This window comes from Calidris pugnax, unplaced genomic scaffold (genome assembly GCF_001431845.1).
Source record: "Calidris pugnax isolate Ruff unplaced genomic scaffold, ASM143184v1 scaffold70, whole genome shotgun sequence".
Lineage (NCBI taxonomy): Eukaryota > Metazoa > Chordata > Aves > Charadriiformes > Scolopacidae > Calidris > Calidris pugnax.
Window position 1 is genome coordinate 4,885,211 of NW_015090862.1, and position 24,779 is coordinate 4,909,989.

The 24,779-nt window shown below is 38.7% G+C and overlaps 1 protein-coding gene across 2 annotated transcripts in view; it reads left to right on the forward strand.

Moving 5' to 3' along the window:
* Positions 1-24,568, forward strand: part of THSD4 (thrombospondin type 1 domain containing 4) — a 346,399-nt gene extending 321,831 nt beyond the window's left edge. For both annotated transcript variants that reach the window (XM_014944678.1, XM_014944679.1), the window contains 6 exons: positions 1,219-1,423; positions 2,831-3,004; positions 11,084-11,257; positions 13,902-14,081; positions 17,676-17,820; positions 19,188-24,568. In XM_014944678.1, coding sequence (XP_014800164.1) covers positions 1,219-1,423; positions 2,831-3,004; positions 11,084-11,257; positions 13,902-14,081; positions 17,676-17,820; positions 19,188-19,330 — 1,021 coding nt within the window. In that variant the 3' untranslated portion in view covers positions 19,331-24,568. The remainder of the gene's footprint in view (positions 1-1,218; positions 1,424-2,830; positions 3,005-11,083; positions 11,258-13,901; positions 14,082-17,675; positions 17,821-19,187) is intronic.
* Positions 24,569-24,779: the final 211 nt, after the last annotated feature.

Below are 24,779 nucleotides of genomic sequence, written 5' to 3' on the forward strand. Positions count from 1 at the left end.
AAGACTGGATTCTAAGTGGTCGTCCTTGTTTCCAGCACGCTAATACAACCAGCTCGGGGGTGATTTCCTTCTGAAAAGACACTTGCCATCAGGAGAGTGTGACTTACAATTGGCTAAGCGACTTCTTTGAAATAGTCAAAGAAAAAAGAAAAAGGTCAGTTCATCCAGGGTGTATACCAAGACGAGAAAAAGGTTAAACCCGGTTGCCGTTATAGCAGCTTTATTTCAGGTCAGCAGCTGTATTTTCCATCTCTCTTGTGGTTACATTCTTCAGTTCTCTTCTGAGCAGCAAGAGGCCACTCCTTATCCCACGGAAGTCTCTAATGGTGTAAGTGCTGTTACAGTGGGAGAGATGCCTGACAAGCAATTTCCTAGTGCGTACTAGATACTCAGAACTTCTGAAGCCACTTAGTTGGAGATGTCTTCTCTCACCAAGCGTCTTTTGCACCTTTTTCTTCCTAACATCTCTTATTTATTCAGCTTCATTTGTTTACACAGGATAATATCAAGAACATAAAAAAGATATGTAAATATTTATTTAAAAAAATACAGAGTTTTCGCTTGCTCTCCACAAGAGCTCTGAAATAAAATGTATGAACAGTTCAGATACTTCCCTTATTTGTGTACGTCTTCATGCTCGAAATGAAAACTGAAAGGGGGAAATGACATGTTTATACAAAAGTGATTAAATGAATACAGTGAAATCTTGGAATGAGAAGAATATATCTAGGGCTTTTTTCCTTCTCTAAAATTAGATGTATTTTTCATTGCTTATAATTTGTTATTTCAGTTTTACTGGTGAATGAATGCCTGGATGCATTATGTGATTCTTCTGATATTGTCATTTTTTAGAGCCTTTGCTGCAAAAAAATTTTATGGCAAGTCTACATAGAGCAGTAATTTATATTATAGATAGATCCTTTAAAAAATAAACAGCTATTAGTGGCTTAATTAGTGTTTGCAATATATCTTGAAACCATGAATTGTGCAATCTGTGTGAGTGCTTGTTTTTATAAACCACTACAGGTAGATTGGTTACAAGTATATAATGTCATCTTTATAAAGGATCAAGTTATGCATGTGGAGGCTTCGCCTAAAAAAGTGTTATATTTTGGATTGTGTACTAGCATCAGAATCATGTCCTTTGAGCTCTGTTAAGATCAGTATTAGAGAACTCCTTCCTGAAAAAATACCTCCTCTTTTTTCTTCTCCCTTTAGCTGGGATATAGGGGAGTGGTCTGAGTGCAGCAAAACGTGTGGCCTTGGTATGCAGCATCGACAGATCTTGTGCCGGCAGATGTACGCCAACCGCACCCTGACGGTACAGCAGTACCGCTGTCATCACCTGGAGAAACCAGAGACAACCAGCACCTGCCAGCTGAAGATCTGCAGTGAATGGCAGATTAGGACAGAGTGGACTTCAGTAAGTATGATTCATTAATGTGGGGCATAAAACCTCAGAAAAAAATAAGAATTTTCTTCAGGTATCACTAATCAAACGTGAAATTTGTTTTTGCTTAAAACAGGGAAGGTGGAATGTTTAAAGCCTTGGAAATATATGAATCTTAGTTCAAGAAAACCCCACTCAATTATGAGCATTGAAGGTTACTTTTTGTAACCAGAAAGAAGCTGAAAAAGAGTGATTGAATAGTAAAAAATACACAGATGTGCGTCTGCAGAAGCACACAAGCATTCTGAGCAATGCTTTTTTTTCTTAAATACTGTATGAAGCAAAGTTGGGAGAGTTCTGATAGGTTTGCTGTGGTGGCAAACTTACTGCTCTCTCTCATAGCATGTAGAGTTTAGTTCCAGGACTTATTTAACCTTACATATGTATTAAGGGTAGAGTCAGCAGTTGCTGTTACTGCAATTGGTTTGAGGCTACGCCAAGACTTCAGATGAATGTGAACAGTACAGTTTGGAGCTTTAATTTCTGTGTTCTTTACACAAGATTTGGACGACCTGACAACCATCCTAGAAACTTGCATGGCCATTGTGTGAAAGAGAAAATATCCTGGTGTTTTAGGTGTAGTGATAAACAAATCTCTTTCAGTTAGCCAAACAAATGTGTTAGAAATTGTAGCTGGTTGAATACAAATGTAATTCCAATAAAATTATGTGATTAATTTCCTTTTGGAAGTAAAATTAAACTTCTTGGTAGGAGGAAGATCCATCATAAAGAAAGGAGCAATTGAGTTTGCAAACTGGTTTCAGTAGAGGATTCATTTGTGTTTGTGCTTACTGAAGTACAGTTAGGTTTTCAGTTTGGAGACACATCTATGATCTAAAAGTAAGTCCATCTTAAGATTTTAATACACATGTGTACACAGCAGAAAATTATGTTGCCATCTTGCTTCATGATCTGGATGCTTCACATCATCAGGCAGAGATATGAATAGCTATGAGCGTTCTCTGAGGTTGAAGAAAAGAGAGTGGAAGAAGGTAGCCTTTATTTGTAAGAGGGATTCAGAAGTTGTGTTTCTTTGCATTTCTCTTGCTTCATATGAGCTTAATAGTCAAGGTCAAAATTATGCAGAATATGCCAGCCTGCTGTTCAGGTAGTTCATTTTGATAAGGTCAGTATGGCCTGTTGAAGATAGGATTTAAGTTTATGTTTGCCAAATGTGTCTGCATAGTATACTGTAGCATGCTACAGACTGAGAATATGATTTAAAACTACTAATGCACTTTTATTCCCTATTCCTAGCAGTCTACAGTAGTTCTATAGCTTCTGTGGATGTCTTGGCAGGAATGAATGAGCTGTTCCCAGCTCCCTGATGAACCACTGCTGTTCTTGCCCAGTCCTGATGCAGTCTCCCTTTCATTACAGTGCTCGGTGCCTTGTGGAGTGGGGCAGAGGACTCGAGATGTGAAATGTGTCAGCAACCTTGGGGACATCGTTGATGATGAGGAATGTAACATGAAGCTGCGACCAAATGACATTGAGAACTGCGACATGGGTCCCTGTGCTAAGAGCTGGTTCCTTACAGAGTGGAGTGACAGGGTAAGGCTTCTCATTATCTTTGTGCTGCCAAATCTTCTAAAAAATACAATCTCTACAGCCATAAAAGGAGTGACCTTATTTTCCATGTTTATCCTTGATCTGTTAAACAGGCAAGAGCAAACAAAAAAATAATGATCTCAAAGGCATCTTGAGTTTGTGTTAGATACAAGCATGCATGGAAAGGGCAAGCATGTGGGTATACGGCCAAACATCTGGATTTAGAATTGGCTCTGTGTCTGAAATTCCCAAAATATTGAGTGTGCTGAGATTTATTATTCTGCCTTGCTTAGCTCTGAGTCTCAAGATTCAGACTCTAAAAGTTTCCCTACTGTTTTTTTAAGGGATGGAGGTTTGTGGCCTGGTGTCTGGGTTTAAGTTCAAGCCATAAAACAATTATCCTATAGCTGTGAAAAGAGGGGGACAACTTCATAAACTCAGCCAAGGTTGATTCACGTTTTCTTGCTTTTGTACTTTGTGAACGTGGATGTATTTTTTATTCCAGTGAGTCAGATTCTCTGCATGAGAGCAATAGAACCAGTGGTGATTTGCCTTGTTTCATGATTGGGCCCAGAGTTGTTGTTCAGTAGTGATATTTACATGCTTTTAGTAAAAGGCTTACAAACGTAGGCTAAGAAGAGCCTGGTATTTTGGTCCCTCTTGTGGATGCTTGCATATCAATTTCATCCGTAGACAAGTTGAGCCTTCAGTATGTAAAATCCCATCTCCCTTTCTTTTGACTTGTTGTTTTGGCAGACAAATAATACGATTTATTGTTGAAGCTGTAAGATTACATCCAGAACTTCACAGATTCATTATTTAGATAATTTTGTGGTAGTATCTCTGAAGGCTAGGAATGTCTGGTTCATTGCTTATGTATTAGTTTGGACACTCAGAAGATTTTCCACGTTTTAGTTGCAGAGAAGGAGGAACTTCACAAGTAGGACAGGTACCTGGTATGTCACATCATGTTAAAAAGGCTGATCAGACTCATGCTGCAATTAAAGGCCTGCAAAATTTTCAGCTCCAGACAACTCAAATAGATTTTTAGAAAAAAAAAAAAAAAAATTATACAATAATAAATCCTTGTTGTTGTCATTTGAACTTTTGTTTCTAGTTGTTATTCCCTCAGTGTACCCTCTGGCGTAGCATGGACAGAAAGTTACCAAGTAGAGGTATTAGTGCAAATGGCAAAGTTTTTGCTGTAGGGGCAGTGGCAGTGCTTGGTTTTTTTTTCATTTTAGCTTATAGAGCTGTTCTTTGTACAGTGCTAGTAAAGTGATATTTTACAAGTAAGAGAGAAAAATGCATTCTACCCTCAAAGACATCTTTCTTGAAAAAGCTGGCCCAGCAACTATCAGCTGGTGCAGTTCCACCACATAAAGCACATACATTCCAGTGAAGACTCTAGCATCAGTGTTTTCTTCATTACTCTACATTGATATTTTGTCCTCTGCAGAATTAAAAGTAGGTTTTGTAGTTGAAGGTTATGACTGTAGAACGTTATTATGCTTATTTATGTGTATTAAATGACACATAAAAGTGAAGCAGGTAATACGGAAAATGTTGGAGTTTTTTCTTACCACAAACATTTTAGGGTCAGAGAGTAAAGAATGGATTTTGTTACCTTCTCAGATTATATAAGTGTACAAATTAATTTCTTCCAAATGCTTGCTACCGTAGTTGGCATTATCCACCATCACTTCTGCCAGCAGTGGGTTTGGAGTTTGATTCTCAAAGAGAATGGAAGGAACAGCTTATTTCAGGAAAAAAGTAGATTCGGACTAGAATGTGCAAAGTCTCCTAAGGTTCACACATACCTTGTAACTCAGATGTTCAGAGACGTTGTGGCAGAGATTCCAGTGGCAGTCAGTGGAATACAGGGGTAGTCAATAGCTTTGCAAATCCAGCCTTTGGCCATTAGCTTTCTCATTGTGCCTTTCAAGGGCTGTCTTTTAGGATCAGGAGTCTCTCTTTCTCTGTTGAAGAGTGTGTTTCTATTGAAAGACAAGAGGAGAATTCTGTCACGGAATAGAAATGGGCACTCCCAGGTGTATGGACTTTGCATGTGTAATTTCCCCAAACAATTCTTTAAAAATTACTTTAAGCCAAGCCACACTTCAGCAATAAGCATAGATCAGCGATGGGCAGCCACAAATGGTTCAGATAAGCAGCCAAAAGTTCAAATGCTAAAAGAAAGCTTGTTCAAACCTCTTGAGTCTGCAAAACTGTGGTGGAAATCTCACAAGAACAGACCTTCTTTGTGAGATTTATTACATGCCTACTTCAAGTCCCAGCTGGAAATACCACAGAACAGTCTTTCCCATTGTATTCTGACATTTCGGCCATGGCTAGAAATAAGAGGTAAAAGAACTTATCATAACTTTTGAGAACGTTGGAACTTTGAAATGGTTGAGTTCAAACTTGGTTACAGCTGTAAGAGAAGGCCTGGACTGTACTTTTCTGAACCCATTTTGCAAACACTTCATGTGCACTCTTGCACATGCCACAAGTAGAGATTTCCAGAGGCCTGTCAGAGATCAGTTAGGCACATAGTTTCTCTTTCAGCAAGGGATATATCAAACTTCCCTGTCCGGATTTATGTGAGGCATGGGGCATTACAGTATAGCCTTGGTTAATTAGCGAAACATCAAGAAAAAGTGCAGTAACATAAAAATTACAATTGTCTTTGCTGCCAACAGATGTTAAATTTCAGGATTTGGTAACTGTGATAAATATTTGTGCAGAATTTGACAAGGTTATTCTTTAACACAGGGAGAAAAAGAGATGAATAGTCACATCTGAGTTTTAAGAAAAGGACAAGATTTAGGAATAGTTTAGGATTGGTGGAAAGATTTGGGGTTTTCTTATTTTACTGAAACCTTGCAAAGTTTTAAATTATGCAAAATCATGCTAGTTGCCTTCATTTTCATTAATGGTTTCTGTGGTTTGGAATTTGAAGATTATGTCATTAAATTTCCCTAAATGTAACTTCTGCAATACAACATATGTGCACTTAAAAACGTGCAGAGTGCATGCAGAGCTGTGTGTAGGAGTAGCGCCTCCTCCCGGGGTGGGCTGTAGGTAGCTCTACTCCATACATAGCACTTGGCTGCCTTCTCACCGTGTTCTCCTGCCTTATTTTCCCACAACATGTATTGGTGTATTTTGTGGCCCACCTGTTTTCCTCCATGGCATTGACCTTCTTGGATTCAGTTTCTGTGCAGACCAATTCTTTATATACATAATTAATCCTAAGTAGTTTAAAAAACTTACATGTTTCTAAAACAATACAGTTCTTGATTTGAGTTAATGTGATAAACAGGTACCAGAGTTCATTGCATGTATGTTACACACACACAGAGCTTTTACCTGCAAAGCTTCTGAGTTGGACGGCTGCCATGGTCACACTGGTGGGACATGTGAAGGAAGGAAAGCAATTCATCCTTAAGAAACAAACCTTTATTTTCTGAAAAGTATATGCTCTGTTATTTGTCTCTGAAGTAGATCTAACCACCATATTCGGACATGCCCCAGGTTCAATCTGGAGAGAAACAGAAATTTCTACTCATGTCAGTGGGAAAGATTACAGGTTACAAGTCTCTAGCAGCAAAGTGAGACTCATCTTAGTATATGGCTGTCTTTACATTTATTGCTCTATCTTGAGTATAAATAAGAGAATTAAGTTTCATGGCTTTGTCTTCTACATGATCTTTAACCCCGTTTGACGATAGAGAGTCTGGACAAACTTTTGTGGTCTTTTTACGTGCGTTTGTAGAAAGATTGCTTCCTGTCTCATAATTCTCCTAAAATGTCATACTGTGTTAAAATGGTAGAATTCCACCAAACTGCATCCATTAATCAGTAGAGTGAAGCTGGTGAACCTTACTGAACTTAGCAACAAACTTGGATTGATGGGAGCAGATGAGATTCTTGCAAACATTTCACATGACTGATTCTTTGACAGCTCTAATTGCTGGAAAGTTTACTTCTCCGGTGGGTCAGAAGCGGGAAACTGATTTACAGCAATGGGAGACCCGCCAGTGTTTCCTTCCAGCTAACTGGAGCATTCCCCTCTTGCATTTTTGTTTATTCCTCATTGCCATCTCCTCTGCTCATTTGTTTCTCGTTTTATGTTTAGAGCATACGCAGAAAAGAAGCCAAAATACAAACAATTCTTAGATGTTAATGAGATTCTGAGGCCAAAATAAAATCTTGGGAAGAAAGAAAAAATGCTGCCCCTAGGGGAACAAAATCAAACCAGATCAAACGCATGCTCTGGATTTCACTATTCATTAAAAGGAGTAACAGTGATGCTTCTGTAATATCTTCCATTAGAGAACTGTAACATGCTTTGTAAAATCTAATGTTTTATTCCTCACAATCCTGAAGCATTACCCAACAGGTACAAGTGGGTTTGTTGACCAGTTAAACGTGGAAGCACTAATGAGTATTGTAACTCACACTCTTCTTTCACTGTTTTTTATTTAAATCTGGATAGCTCACGTAAAATCCCTGGGTCCTGAAAAAAAAACAAAGGAAAAGAGACCACCATGGAGCTTGTGCAGGCGTTTCGTTATTTTTGGTTATCACTGTTTATTTGTTTTCAGTATAAAATTAAAACAAGGTAAAATACCCCTTTGTATTGTTTTCATGTGGGAATCATATGGAAATAGAAGTTTTGTGTTCTTTGTGTATAATCTGTAACTCACTTCATGATTTGCAATGAAACATACAGCCAGGAGAGTTTTGAAAGAGACGGCGATAGAAGGGTCGCCAAGTCCTACAGAGATTTCTGTCTTCTTCTGTAGAGCTGATCTGTCTTTGCCACAATTCAGCTGCTTTAGATGAAAACCAGCATATAAAAGTCTGCCTGGCAGGGAGGAGACGCGCCAGCTGGGGCCAACAGCATCCCAGTTCGGTCAGGAGGGCAGGCTCATAGGTGGCAGGCCGGGGCAAAGGAGAGTCCAGAGTATCAGGCAGGATCATGGTGATGAGGCAGGTCCAAGGCCAAGGTCAGTTCTGGTGATAGTACCCAGGGTCGGACACAGCCCAGTGATCCTGGGGCAGGTCCATGGCGATGAGGCAGGGTCAGGGTCAAGCTGGGAAGTGAGTCAAGAGAGAGGGAATAATGAGGGCCGTGCCCGGGCTGAGGGCACGTCTCTGATAAAGCTCAAGCAGGGACAGATGGACCAGGGCTGAGGTTGAATGGAGACCCTGGGCCATGGGCAAGGGTATGGGTGGAGGCCCCAGGTGTGGCTGATGGTGGCCAGTAAAGGCAGATGGGTGCATTCAGGGCCTGAGAAGTCCTTACAGCTCTCAAGACAAGTGATATTTATTGTATGAGCCAGAGTAGTGAAGAAGTCTGTTCCCTAATGTTACTTATTTCAGAGAGCATTAGTAATATGTAAGTGCCAGCAGAGTTACCAATGCATATAGAAGAGTAACAGTGCGTATGCAGAAGCAATCAGGACCCAGCTGAAGTGTCCAGAAATTCTAAGACTATATTTCAAAACTTTTGTTACTTTGGAAGGACACAATGGATCTGCTAGAATAAATACAGCGATGGTTTGACTTCTGATCCAGCACCTACTGCATGCATAGATGCACTCTGAAGGGAAATAACTCAAATGCAGATATCAGAAAGTGTTTTAGCAATACATAAGGGTATTTCTGACCTACACCCCCTATGCCCCCCCTTTCTTTTTCCTTCTTCCTTTTCTTTTCTTTTCTTTTTTTTTTTTTTTTAAGAAATCAAGGCTGTTGTTAACAGTTTTATATCCTTTGAAAATCTGCCCCCAATCCTGGAACTGCAGCAAAAGTGAGCTTCTGAAATACAATTCTTCATTTATTATTGGGAAAACAAAGGTTACATAATCCTTCTAAAATCCATTCTGAAAGGGATTTTCTCAGAGTAGGTCAAATACTCCTTAGGAGTTTCATAAATGTATTTCAAAAAATAGAGCTTCTTTTTTATTTTTTGCAGTAGTGTAACATCAGGAGGATGACTCATAAAAAACTTTACTGTCTTGTGGGGAATAATTAAGGTGAGGAAGGTTAAAATGTGATGGACAGAAATCCTGCACGAACGGGGGCATTTTACTGGCACTTGGTTGGCTGTTATTTTGGAATTTAATTAAGGCTAGCAATGATGCCGAGACCCGGGTGAAAGGGCTCCGGGGTTCTGGTAGGTTTCCTGTAGCTCCAGTGGAGGGCAGTGGGTAGGGCTGGCACGTTCCCGAATGGGAACTGGCACCGGGCAAGGGGTTGTTGCTGTGCCGTGCCCTGCAGCTCTGACAAAGATCCAGCTTCCACTTGTACTTCCCCAAGTTTGCAGGAACCGGCCTTATTTTCCTGGACTGCTGTTACAGTTGTTTTCTGACAACTACCAGAGCACTGGATTAGGGGTGTTTTAAATTTTATTTTTAGTTTTTAATGGGAATGGAAAGCTTCTGAATCTGAACTCATGAGAGAAGGACCTCAGGAAGAGGAGAAATGGCAGACTCCTTAAAACTAGGGAGGGTGTTCCACAGACTAAGGTTTCTGAGGAAGTTCTGCCAATTAAAACAAGACAGTGAAACAAAATATCTTTAATAATAGGACCAGAACAGAGAAGTTGCAGCTTGTGAAAGTTCCTGATGTTAGGTTATGGCAGTTACTATGTATTAACACAACAAATCAATGGCACGAAATTGAAAGTAGTGGGTGTGTCAGTTGGGAAAACCAACAGGAGAGGATTCATTATCCAAACACTCCCAACTCCCTGCCTTGGGATTTGGAAATCATGGCTTTCACATGGAAGATTTTTACTGAAAGGAAGAAAAAAAAAAAAGAAAACCCAAATACTTAATGCAGAAACATTTGGGTTTAAGTTTGCTTTGTAAATCCTTTGAGGGTAGTTAATCTGTAGTAAAATCTTGCAGCAGAGGGTGGGACAACCCTATACCTTCCCATTTGGTATTTCCTTTGTTATTTGATATGTAAGCCTAGTTCATGCATAATCATTTAAAACATAAGACTGTGGAGATTTTCTGGATGACTTTATAGACCGAGCTTGTTCCCAGCTCTGGTTTGCAAAGCAGAAAAGCAAATTAGATTGTCAAATGAAAATTACTTCGAAATAGGAAAAGTATTTGCAGAGAATATGCATAGTTCTCTATGCATAATATAATTGAACATCCTTGCCGAGGATAAAATATGAACAGCCACAAAATTTATTTCTGTACAGTGGGTTTGAAAGGAAGCCATTTTGTGGGGCTCAGTCAAACAGTCAGTTTAGATAGAACTGAACTGTTTGAAATGGATTGGATTTAGTTTAGTTTTAGTTTACATAAACAGGAAAATATTCACTACTAGCACAATTTACACCATTCTTGTATTTTCAAGATTTTGCCAGTTTACTTTAAAAAGACCTCCTTAGCCACCAAATCTGGTGTGCTGAGGAGGTAAGTATATTTTACGTATCTGTGTGGAAGTGCACAATTTTGTTGTGCACCATCAACAAAAAAATAGTTCATGACTTAAGAGAAGCTTAATTATTTCATCTTGCAGATGGGGAAAGAAACCATTCCAAAATATGAGTATTTTTTCCTTATTCCTGTGGAGTACATAAGTATCTCTTTACGTTCTGAAATTCACCTGCCTGACAGCTTGAATGGTTGGAGGAGAAACGCATAGAACATTCAAAGGCTGAAATATGACTGCTGGCTGAAAAGCTGCTTATTGAAATTATCCCTTTGCAGTTCTATTAATTGGTATGCAAAGAGATGAATAAAATGAAAACAGAAAGAGTTTAGAGACATTAAGAAGGAAGGAAGGAAAAGTAAGAAAGCTAATGAAAAGCTATAAAAATAGATTTCTTCCCTAATCCTTTGATTTCTTTCATTTGTGACTGTAAAGGGCAGGTACTACTTGTAATGTATTCAAAAGTATGAAACTGTAACATGATTCACTACAGCTGAATTACAGGTAAAAATAATAGACTTTGCATAAACTAATTGACTTTTGATGATTGTTGCTTCTCATTTCATTGTGGAGTCTGGAGGGTGGACTAGTGACCATGTCCTGTCTTTTGGTCCCCAGTGTTCTGCAGAATGTGGTGAGGGCGTCCGGACGCGCTCCGTGGTGTGTATGACGAACCACGTCAGCAGTTTGCCCCTGGAAGGCTGTGGCAACAACAGACCCTCGGAAACGACTTCCTGCAACAACGGGCCCTGTGCTGGTAAAGTGGAGTGGTTTGCTGGGGCCTGGACACAGGTAAGCTCTATGTCTAACATAGGTATTTCTTTCCTGATGGCACTTGAATTTAAAAAATGTATTTTTGTGCAATGAAGATGTGTGCCTACGGGTATTTCTACATCTCTGTGGATAATTTTTTTTCTGTATTTTGCTGAGTTCATGCTCAATACTTTTCAGCAGCTGCTGTTTTACTTTGATGAAAATAAGATTTTTTTTTCTTCTTTTCCTCTGGGCCTTCATTTTTTTTTCTCATTTATTGACCCAGTGTATTTATAAAATGAAAGATAACAGAAAGCTGCTTAGCATATTCAGGTGAACACTAAAGCAACACATTTGCACCTTTTAAAGCAGAGTCTTTGTGATCATGCATACCTGCAGGGAGATATAACTATATCTATAGGGAATTTCCAGAAAACGAATAAGGAGAACAATGGCTAAACCCAAAAGTTAGCTTCAGTATTGTTGTGCTGAAATTCTTCATTATAGGTAAAAAGAACAAAATTTGGTTTGTGACTGTATCTTGATGCTGTTTCCTCAAGGTGAATTCTTTCCTTGATCTGCATCTCAGTAGTCCTTCTCATTTTAAATAAACACTTCTCTTGTCAGGAACAAGGGCATTTCAGAAGCTGGTGCCCAGACATTTATGTCCCTTTGTGTAGGCTCCCATACAGCGTGGAGAGCCTCCCTGACTGCTGGTACCAGCACGTCATCGAGTTGCGAGGGAAAAGCCTCTTTGCTGTGCCATTAACTCCCTGCATTTTAGATTCCAAGATCCTACCAGGTGATAAGGAGTTGGAAATTAAACTGGTACAGTTGAGTTGGAGATTACAGGGCTACTGCTATGCTCACGCTGTCAAGCACAAGTGGTAATTATTTGTATTGTGTAAGAGTAATAACAAATTCAGATTTAAAACACACTTAGTTGTAGTTCTAATATGGGTAAAGTCTGGGCCTTGTTACTTAACAGCACTCGACGCAGGTGAACAGGAACTTTGTACCATTCTTGCTGCCACCGAGGGAAGTGTTCAATAAGGTCATCCTAACCCTCCCCATTCTGTTCCAAATAAGAAAGTTTACGTCCTTTACAATTTCCCGTTCTTTTAAGCTAATTCACTTTCTTTCCTTGCATGAGATTGAATTGTTTGATGCATATCAAAGGTACAAGGTCTTTGCTCTATGTTATCTGAAAGAAGTGTCTGACAACATCTGTTCTGGTGGCCAAACCCAAGCTGAAAGCAGCCGGTCAGTAGATGAGAGCAGGAGGGAGCACTGGTGGATGACCTTCTGTATTCTGCTCTGCTGGAGCTAAGGCTGAATGCTAAGATTCTGTCTTTTGGAGAAACCATTAAAAGACAGCAGTGATGGAAATGTTCAGTGTTAAAGAAAGTGCAGTTACGTTATTTCCTGTAGAATTTTTCAGCTCAAGGTTCTTCATTCAGCTCAAGGTTTTTGTGGGTGTCTGGTAAAGGGATCATAAATTCCACGCAAAATATAAACAAAACCCCCACTTTTAATAACGTTTGGTTTAAGCTAGAAAAAGCCTTTGAAAATCATAGTCCTTTATGCAATGTAGAAACCAATATGTTGCTGGAATCATCTTCTAAAAACCTTTTTACAAGTGCCAGGAACAGTCTTGTGTGTGTATTTAACCTTTAAATGGGCAGTAAGAGTCCATGTGAGTCAAATTTGCTCTTCAGAACTGGAACGAACACTGCATCACATAGATACTTGCAAACATGAAAAGAACACCCTGGCAGATCAAGGCATTTTCTAAAAACCACACAGAATGTGGGGATTTGTAAAGTTGCAAAACTGTGCTCTAACCTTGTAACCCTACTGTGCAGTGCATACAATCCTGCTTCAACACGAAGCAGTTACACTGCTTATGGAGAAAGTAAGTCATGCTTCCCTTTTTATTAGAAAAATAAATACCAGTTTCTTTTTGTAGCTACGGGTAAAACTACAATTTTAGATTTCTCCAAAAGCACATTTACAGTCATGTATCTTCTTCTTAATAAAAATAATTAGAAATATGTTTTGAGTCTGTGGTCCCATGTGGAATAAAAATTCACAGAAGTACAGTTTTAACTGCTGTAATGATTTTTAAGACTAAAAAGTAAATATGTAATTCCTGACACTTATAGTCAGTAGTCACTTGGTAATTTAACTCATCACTGTACCCTTCAGCATATTCTTGTCCTGGTTCCTAACTGGGACTGCTGGCTGCTATGTTAGTACTACGTACAAATAATCATAATGATAACCCAAGGCTTATCTAGGCTGCTGTTCTTGTTCTGAGAGATAAAAACCCCACTGCAGGAACTTAAGGAATACTTTACCCTTTTCCTTTCTCTTCAAGTCAGATATATGCTAGTGATGGAAGAAAAGATACGGTTAAGTTCATTTTACTGAGGAAAGAACCTATAAAATTAAGGAAACAGATTTTGGATGTTATTGTATAGATATGTGTCCAAGAATAGGGAATAAGCAAAACTGTACAAATTTTCCTGTTTGAATATTAGTTTAAAATGCAAGCATGTGTGTATGTGTGTGTGTTTTATTTCAGAAACAAATAATGTGGAGAAACATGTTACTTTGGAAACAAGTTGAAGGAAATAAGTAGAATAAAAATTCCACTCCTTTTTTTTGTTCTTTGATACAGTGCTCTACTGAATGTGGCAGTGGAACTCAGCAGAGAGAAGTAATTTGTGTTAGGAAAACTGAAGGTAATTTTGATGTTTTGAACCCCTATGAATGTTCATATTTGGAAAAACCTCCCAGCCAGCAATCCTGCTACCTCAAACCCTGTGGATCTAAGTGGTTTCATACCGAATGGAGCACAGTAAGTCCATCATGCTTTTCAAAATCTAGTTTTGTTTGATATGTCTTTTTCTGTGTGTATTGAAAGGAAACACTATTTGGATAAAACTGTTGATCATGAACTTGACTTAATCTTGCACAGAATAATGCTAAAAAGAAAGTGCATTCTTTAGTACCCAGTGGAGCTTAGGAAAGTTTGGAAAAGTCTTGACCGGAAGGAGACACTGCGTGGTTGTCTTTTCATCACTGATCTCTTTCTGGTTTATAGTTGGTTTCCGCTTTAATGAGACCATGTAGCACACTAACAAGTTCTTTTCAGACCTCTAGTTTCATTGAAATTAAGGAGCATTTAATAAAGAAAGAGGGATGTATTCAGTTTTTAAAGTCAGTTTTAGCATAATGTTTTACTGTAAACTCCTCACTGTAATACTTTACGAAAAGAAAGCTTAGTATAGAGCTTCATGTATCTTCAGTTTCCCCTGGAAGTGGCCCAGCTACATTCACCAGTGCCACAAAATGCTTTGGTTTCATCTATCTATCCATCATTTCCTATACTCAACAAAGCTTATTGGACTTTTACAAAGAATCATCATTTTTCTCCTAAATGAAAATCAGGAAGTCCATTGTTGTCTTAAAATGAAAAATGGTGTGAAAACTACTTAGATGACATCATACCTAATGTAGTAAGTTACACTCTTCCTTGAGCCGTATATCAAATTAAGAATGACAACTCTGAAATATGGAAGGACCTCAGATGCCTTCAGTTTGAGTTCCTTTAGTCAGGAACCTTTGGAAATACCTCATCCACATGGCATGAGAGAGAGAAATTATTTTGCTTTTCCCTTTTACTAAATGCTCAATTATTTGTCTGCTCTACTGGCAGCACTAGAAAGCAGAAAAGAAGGTAGAATGGTTTTAACAAAATAAATTAGCTGAAGGGAATCCTGATTTTTCTTCCTTAATTGTAGGTATAGATGTTTATTTGAAAACAACATCCAAGTTAACCACATAATACAGCCACGTAGAATGAAGTGTGTTCTTTGACGTTGCTGGAAATTCGTGTGATTCTTTACTGAGCTGTTAGATTAGATTAAATAACTTCCCCTTAGCAAACCCGTTAGCGAACCTGTTTCCAAATGTGAACCTGCAGGCATGTAGCCATAAGAGATACAGCTGTCCACATCCATAGAATGCAGCAGATAGACTTCTGAAAGTGAAAATATATTCTCTCTTTGGCAGGCACAAAGGCAACAAGGTACTAAGACTCAGAATCTGATAAGTATTTAGTTACTGTTCAAGTGCCTACTTCCTAAGAATTGGTGTCTAAAAATCCTTAGACGTCTAAGCCTCTGTGACCATCTTCACTGTAGGAGCAAATGCCTATGTTAGCTGAGGTTTTACAAGATCATATTCTAAGCTTTTTTTCAATTCTTCTTCTGATTTTGTTACTGTTATCCACAGAGTATGCAGTATTTCTTACTGTTAGACCCGAAGAGAAAGGATCATGGGGTGAACTGTGAGCAGAATAGCGGGTTCAAAGCCCCTGCACTAAGTTTTGAATCTGTCCAGTTCAAAGCCTCAGCAGAGTTTTTATATGACCCCGGATAAATGGCGTGGCCTCAGTCATGGGGATTAAATGGCTGGGTAATGCAGAATGCTGGGGTTTGTGTGTAGTGTGTTGTATGTAACATCTAAGTTCTGTCTTGGTTCCATTTTAAGTGCTTAAGATTTCTACAAACCTGAGGTGAAGTTCTTATTGTTGGATGTGGGCTAATTACAGTATTCTATACAGGCAGGTAACAAGAGTCATTATATAAAAAACTGTAAGTGTTCTATTGTCGCCACAGGGCTATGTCTTTTATAGGGTGCGGAGAGGCTGTACTTAAAGATGAATGAACAATTTAAGAATACATTATTGACAGTATTTTACTTAGTTTGCTACAATATCTGATTTTGTGATAGTGATAAGTTGTTTTTGCAATGTTAGGAGAAATAATTATGCCAAAAACTAAGAAAGAAAACATTCTTACTAGTTTGGGGCTATTAAGGTTTTGATCATTGTAAACGACCCAGGTTTAATTAAGTTTGTGAGCATTTAGGTCAAACTGGACAGCGAGCCAAATCTCAGAGACCTCACTCAGGCAAAATTCTTGAAGTCAACAGGGGATTTGCTTCAGCATGGGCAGAGATGTGTAATAATTGGCTTTAAAAATACCATGACAAGCAAGTACAAAAGTCTCTGGCTTCGTAACAGACTTTGAAGGAGCACAGAAATATTTTCTTTAAAAATTCAAAGAAACCTATTATGCTTTGTAAAATTGTTGTGCTGCAAGAAGTGAAAAATTAATTGAGGCTAGGAAAAAAGCAATTAAAGTTATTCCCGATTGTATATAAATGGAGGCAAAAGGGCAGTGGAGAGCAGTGCAGTCAAATACTAAAGTTTGGTGCAGGAAGTTTAAGTAAGAAATGTGAACCCTGTGATGAGAGTAGATTTGGATGGGCTGGGTCAATGGGCTGAGGCCAATGGTACGAGGTGGTTGAACAAGGCCAAGTGCTGGGTCCTGCACTTGGGTCACAGCAACCCCCTGCAGCGCTACACACCTGGGGAAGGGTGGCTGGAGCTGCCCTGCAGAAAAGGACCTGGCTGCTGGTTGACAGCCAGCTGAATATTAGCGTGCCCAGGTGGCCAAGAAGGCCAACAGCATCTTGGCCTGTATCAGGAATAGTGTGGCCAGCAGGACTGGGGAAGTGATTGTACCTCTGTACTGGGCACTGGTGAGGCCCCACCTTGACCGCTGTGTTCAGTTTTGAGACACAGAGGTGCTGGAGCGTGTCCAAAGAACAAGGGATTTGGTGAGGGGTTTGTAGCCCAAGTCTTATGAGGAGTGGCTGAGGGAGCTGGGCTTGTTCATCCTGGAGAAAAGAAGACCGAGGGGAGACCTTCTCGCTCTCTACAACTACCTGAAAGGAGGGTGTAGTGAGGTGGGGGTTGGTCTTTCTCCCAAGTAACAAGTGATAGGACAAGAGGAAAGGGCCTCAAGTTTTGCCAGGGGAGGTTTAGGATGGATATTAGGGAAAAATGCTTCACCAAACACGTTGTCAAGCACTGGAACAGGCTGCCCAGGGAAGTGGTTGAGTCACCATCCCTGGAGGTATTTAAAAGACATGGACTTGGTGCTGAGGGACATGGGTTAGTGGTGGTTTTGGCACTGTTAGCTTAACAGTTGGACTCAATGATCTTAAAGGTCTTTTCCAACCTAGATGATTCTATGATTTGGAGATATATATAAATAAGCAGAGAAAAACAGGACTAATAAGAGAAACAAGAAGCTAATAATGTCAGAAAGGGAAATATTCTATCATGCTTTCATTTGCTCAGTGTCTACCACATTTACTTGTGCAGTTGTTGCCCTGTGGTCAAAAATGCTTTTGAACCTTTAATGGAGTTGCACTGTATGTTACGGACTTTATAGTTAGAAAACAAAAAGCAACAGAAGTGGTGAAGTTGATAAAAGGCTACTGCGATCCCTGGGTCTGGCTTCAAGGTTCCCATTTTTTTCTTTCTGTATTTGCACATTTCATATGGTCTTCATGAACTTCAGCTTTTGTGTTTCAGTGTTCCAAATCCTGTGAAGGAGGATTTCGGGTTCGAGAGGTACGATGTCTATCGGATGACATGACAGCCAGTACTCAGTGTGATCCACAGCTTAAACCTGAAGAAAAAGAACCATGTAACACACACGATTGTATCCCTGAAATAGGTAGGAAGCTTCTGTTTTAACTGTGGAACTCCATCTAGTGGAGAACACATTTAATAATCTTGCAGAGGTTTTAGAGTACGTTTTCTTTATCAAGTTCAGGGTTTTATTTTTACAGTTCTTCTCTGTGGTGTAAAAGTAGGTTTTCATTTCTGATTAAAAATGTTTTCCTTGCAAGAACGTGTAAGAAACTGGCTTACTTTTAAAGTTGCTGAGAATGTGAGAATCTGCTTCTGTGAAAATGGTACATATAGGGTGTTTCTAGGCAGCCTCCTTGCATTCTCAAAGGTTTCATTTCGCAGAGTCTTTAAAACAAAAAAGGATCATGTGCAATATATTGTATTTGGTAACAGGTTCTATAAAGAACCAGTAACATTAAACCAAGACATTAAGGACAATTAAGCAATTTTCTTTTATATGTAGTAAATATACACATACACGTAACATTGGCATTAGTCCTTCATCTCATACAGATTTGATTTTAATAGTAATGAGAATGACTAGGGAAAGCAAGATGCAGGTATTTAGAAACAGTTTTAACTCTTACATTCTACAACAATTTTCAGTTGAGAATTATTCTTCAACATAATTTAAGATTACTATAAATATTATTTTAAAAATTTATTGTATTTGTGTTATTTCTTTATTTAAAACAGTTCTGTACAGAACTGCTAATTTTTACATCTGCTATTAGTGTTTTGTCATTCAGTCTTGTCTTTTTTTTAACACCTCAGTTTCTGTGATCACATACATGATCAAATTAAACTCTTAGTTGTCACTTAAAACGTATTTCTAACCCTGTTGGTTGTAAAGGAAAACTTCCAAATGTGAACAGACCACATTCCAACTGCTTAAATGAATGGGGAAGCTAAGAGCAGCAACTTTTGTCTTTTTTTTATCTAGTTTTTTTAAACCATTTGTAATATTTGCAAGGAAGGAGATGGTTTACTATTTTCCAATATTTAGATTCATCAGTACTTGAAAATAACATTTGCAGGTTCTGCTGCCACAAGAGATTAGTACCTGTGAATCTAAAAATTAAGTGGAGGGGTACCTAAGTGAAGAATACTAGAGACTTTCCTATCATCTTCATTCGAGACAAATTTTGTGTTTAAAACAAACAGCAACAAAACCCCACAACAGTATAAATGGGGATAGGTACATTTCTTCCACAGTTTCATAGATCTTTATATTAAATGTATGAAATCTTGAATAATCTACGTTATTTGCATAGGTAGCCTATTTTAACCTGACAATGAATGTTTAAATACAGGTCCAAGGGATTTTACATGATAAAAGAAAGGGGGTTGGTTATTTATTGCTCTAATACTGCGTTTTTCAGTTTCTTCTCTCTCCTTTTGTCTCCGCAGATGAGAACTGCAAAGATAAGTACTACAATTGCAACGTGGTGGTTCAGGCCCGGCTCTGTGTCTACACCTATTACAAAACAGCCTGCTGCGCGTCCTGTACCCGCGTGGCAAACAGACAACCAGGGTTTCTAGGACGCAGATAACAAACACTCTTCTGCTCAAAGCGGCAACATCAGTCTTCGGATGGAGCTTGAACAGTGTTACTGTTTTGATTACAGCAGGTTTTAGCTTCTTAGAGATGTGTTTTCTTTATATTGCTGAGTACATCAAGTCTATGGTTAAATCTCACACCCTTTCAGTTACTGTGCAGTTATCTTCTTTAAAATGTTTGTTGTAAAACCATGATCTTTTTAAAGCATTAATTTTTAATGATACTATTCTTTGCACCTGCTCATCAGATAATTATTTAAAGAACATATCAGCCTTAGTATTGTGAAATCAATGAAAATGAAATCAATCACAGGCAATTACTGGAGATATCTGACCAGTACAGATGCAGCTGCTGCGTTATTTTCTGCGTGCTTACTCTTACTTGGTATTTTGGACTGCCTTAAATTCGACAACTAAATCAATGAAACATGCATATCAGAAAAAACCCTTCACAAAGAACCAGACCCTGGAAGACCCATTTATCATCAGTTTCTTAGCACTCTAACGTATATTTTTAATTACTTCAGTCCATTCATAATAAATGAGAGTCACTGTTAAGCTCTCTCAGTTGTACTTTTAACTAACTTCTTGTCCTCAGGCAGCAAATATATATACACTTGACTGCCAATAAGTGCCTTTATATTTAATTCATAAACTCTTGAATTTACACTTTTCTAATTTTGTATGGATTATAAAATACATTGCCTACCAGAGTGCCACTAGTGTCTAGCCCTTTAAGTCAGCTGTCAATGAGACAGGTTTACCAGAGAGGTGAAGAGCCTTTGCTGGTGTAAAGAAAGTGACTGTTTCCATTGGCAGGGTGTCTCTGCTGTAGGGCAGTTATTTCAGTGAACTGGTATCTTGCCTAATATCTTGTCTCTGCACTATTGCTTAATAACTACCGCACCAAAGTACTTTGTCACCACTTTCTGAAACAACCACCAAAGGATGAAGGATGCAGGCCTCTGTGCTTTATAGTAGTCTGTTACTCTTGGCATCAGGCAGCAGTACGAGTGTAGTAGCTGAGTAGCTGTAAAAAGGAGATCTTAGCTATTGACATTCTTTGGGGTTTGATCAGTTATTACAACATACTTGTCTTTTTGTCAGTCAGTGTTTCATCCCACAGATCTAGTCATATCATCCTTTTCTACTACTCAAGAATGGCTCCAGACCTAGAGCTCAATTCAGGTGGTGATTTTTCATTTCTGCAATTGGTGTTCTTGGCCTTGCAACTTGCTAAATGCAGATAGAACGTGCTGTGCAGTGCAGATGAAAGTTTTTGCATTATCTGCACAATCTCTAGCCTTCACCTGAAATGTGTAAATAAGGCTGAGGGAATAAATAAACACCTTTCCTTATCCAGCTGTTTATTACAGCATATTGCTAGTAAATCAGTGATACCCAACTATGCATCTATTTCTGAGGTGCCTGTTGTCTGAATTGAAAAACAGTTTTAACAATCTGTGTTAAGTCACTCCCAGTGATGTGATATAACAGTGATTAAGGTGTCCTGCTACTGATGAAGAGCCTTGTTTGGGCCTCATTGTGTTTTCTTTTCTTCTTACTGCTTTGGTGGAGAGGACATTGAAGAGAGAATGGGGCACTGGGAGGCAATGGTTGCTGGTGGGTTCACATTGGTTTGTGTTCTGGAAGCCACAGGAGGGTGAAACTCTTGTGGTCTAAAAGCTGCCTTAGATTGAGACAAACCTTAGGTTTTTTGATTTGAAGTTACTCTTTGTGACTATGAACCAATAATGTCATTGACTGTTTCTGTCCAGCTTGATTTGGGTTTTTTCACTGTAATTAATTGATATAAAGCTGTTAGAAACAGTAATGCTAATTAGAAAACCTTCCACTCAAGTTCATTAATCTTTTACAGTCCTGTTCCCTTGTATTATGAAGATTTATCCATGAAGGTAACTTACCAGATTTGTGATAATATTATATTCCTCAGATTCTTGACCAAAGAATGACATGGAGAAAGTGCAGCATAAACAACTCTGGAATCCAGTATTTGTAATACAGATTTTCATCTGAATATCTCATTGCAGCAAATCTTAATATACAGTATATAATTTTTGCTGTTGTCTCTTTTGTCCCAAGGAAGTGTATCCTGTCAGCTTGAGGGAAATACCCGATCCATAAAAAGGCTTTCTGAAAACCACAAGGTGAATGAAATGCAGAGGTAATCAGGTTTGCCAACAGTTAATAGAAAATAATGTGCTTGCACACACTTTTGGCTGTGAGATAGTCAGCAACTCAGCACATAGCCAGGTGATCCTGGTGTTTTATAGAATATGTTAATTTTGCTCTGGAATATATGGCCATTGGGTTATATTACAAAGTTGATCATGTTGTAGGCACCATTAAGCTGCCAGTAAAGTAAACAGACTTCATGGGAGCTAAATATCAAAGAATATACACATACACATATGTATTATGGCTAAGGTACACAGCTTTGTGAATTGAATTGACTTATGGTTATACAAATTGTACTTTTTTTTTAGTAAAAGGACAGTTTTCAGATGTACCAGATAAAACAAAATAGATTGCTTCACCAAATTAAACCTCTGATGATAAGGAAACTGCCAGAATGTTGTTGAACATCATCTCTTCTTGTTTATCAGCATAATCAAATTAGTTGTTCCTGCAAAATTAAACCCTTCTTTTCAGCACTTTGATGTATTAATATTACCTACACAAAGTTTTATCCTAAGATTTCACCATCATATAAAATGCACTTTTGAAATTGGAACTATAGCAAGGGTTTGTTTTAATAGAGCAGTGCACCAATTTAGGATGATGCCTGCAGAGGGCCTGATTTTACTTTCACTGTAAATCAGAGGGGGCCTTAATGAATGCGGTACTTACAGCAGGTGTACAATCAATATAAGTAAGAAATTATGCAGGCTTCTGAGTCTGAATGCTTTAATTCCTCTTTCTGATATTTTAACGTCAGTCAAAATCCCACTGAATGGTGGAAAAAAATGCTTCCTTGCCTAAAGATTTTCATCTTACACAACCCAGTAAGACCAGAGTACGCGTAGGAATACTGCTGTCGATTGTATTATCAAGTTATCAGGGGTCCATCAGGGTTTTCTAGCTCCTGTGCAATTTCAGATCCAAGCATATGTTGTTTGTTAGACCCCACTTCTATGACAATATGGTGCAGTTCAGAGTTTGGTCCTTTTATACAGAAAAAGCCCAATGTGTCGCAGAGCATGTTACGTTATTGACATGTTAATGTAAAGACATGTATTTTAGGTTATTTGTTCATACAGTTGATAAAGGAGGTCAGTATAGCCCTGACTCCAGTGAGTACACGCAACTCGCAGAAGAAGTCCAGATGGGGCAGCAGTATGGCCAGGACCTGGCTACTTACTTTGCTTATGTCGGAGTTCAGTGCCAGTGGTACCACCAAAGGAGGAAGGAGGCAGATGCTGGAAAAAGGGGGAGGTTATGCATTCCTGTAGGAAATACTTTGCTTCTACTCTTTACAATCTATACCACCATTAGTAAAAACGTGCTTTTCAGGGTTTTGCTTTCCTTCCCTTCATCCTCATCCTGACCTGTCTTCCTTTTACACCCACAAGTGTTCTCCTTGTCCTCTTATCTTGCCTCCATCCCTTTGTCCTTTGGATGACAATATCCAATTTTGCCAGAATTACTGAAAATCCTGAACTGGTCATTTAGTTGATAAGAATCTGTATTAGAAATAAGCCAGGCTATTAAGAGAGGTATATTCCTGCCAGTCCAGTTATTATTTGTGTGTGTGTGTCCGTGTTGGCTAGTTTAAAATGCGTGGTATTAAACTACCTACTGAGTGAACTCCTGTGCAACGAACCCGTGATTGCACAGCTATTGAAGTATGTAGTGACCCTTCATTCTCACATCTAACATTTATTGCATAAAAAAGATAATTATCCTCTTCACACTCAAAAAGGAGAAACTGTGTGTCTGCCTGGTTTTCTTGAGACTTACACTTTGTGTCTCTGACTTCTCTTAGAGCTGTTGTGTGTATTGAGCAGGTAATTTACGTGCATGTTTGCAATTGGAACACAAAATATGACATTTTGAAGACTGAAAGTAAACATCTGGTATTCCTAAGCTTACAGAATGTTTGCGTGGAACATATTAGCTGTTGTTTAGAAAATGGAACAAAATAATTATTTCTATGTCAGAAATGAAAAATCATCCACTAAGGATTTTCAATATATTTTAAAGCAAACTTGTCATCATTATAGTATCTCAATAGTGCGGGTGAAATTCAGACCTGGTGAAAGGGAGAAAATTCCGTTTAAGAGAAGTCACACCAGACCTGAACCTCAGCTTTTTGGTTCTCAGCTTTTAGCAACCAGAAGTTCTTAAGACTCTGAGTTCCCAGTCTTCTATATCCCCATTTACTATAATGGGTTATAAATAACTTACCGCTGTATCTGGAGAGGAGGGGAGCTTAACTTTGAGAAATCATTGCCCTTCCAGTGACAGCCTGTCACTGCTGCTTGCCCTGAGCGGTTCTGTCCGTGCTGTGTTTGGTTCTCTTGAGACCAGTGGCCTTGGCAGGGGCTGGGTACGTGCGAGCTTGTGAAGTCCCATCGTAGTCACTCAGGATCTACATAGAGGATCAGGAAGGACTGGAGACAAAAGAAACCCTAACTTTTTTAATATGTATAAAATTGTCTACTTGACCCTCATAATTGATTTTGGCAGAAGGATATACTTTATTATAACTTATTTTTGTTGTTATTTGTAAATACAAGATGTCTATGGGAAATATGTAATTCTGAGCTGTGTCGATGGTACAAGCCACTGCACCAAATATTTCAAATATTTAGAATAGGCAGATTTTTTATTAAAAGGGACCTAATATGTATTTATTTACATATACCATTCAAATTTTGTCCAGCTTTTTCATTATACTAACCCAGCTTTTTAGGGAATTTTATAGCAGAGGTATTACATATATATTTTTGTATATATGTCATACTGTAAATCCATAATACAATTTTCTAAACTTTCTGATTAGCCAGTTCCTTGAGTGAATTAAAGGAGGAGAGTATAGGCAAATTGCTTTCTGACTCGTTCAGGAATCTGTATCCATGGCAATGCACCTGAACCAGAACTGTACAGCATCCTTTTCATATTGTATACATTTTCTCTTTGATGAAAAAATGTTAACTATTTTTGTTTATGACTAATTTATTTTTTATTATTGTGAAAAATAAAGTAATTCAAGATGAGTTTCCGCGACGCAATTTATTTCTCATTTTCGGTTGATTTGTTCTCCCAGAGTTTCTTGAGAATCAAGTACAGTTCTGAGCGTGGGTACCGCAGGCTGAGGGAGTCCCAACTCACGCTGAGGCGCCAGGAGGATATCACCACGCTGCAGAAGGCCGCGTAGCCTACGTTACAGCCTCACAGAAGCGTGAGCAGCACCCCGAC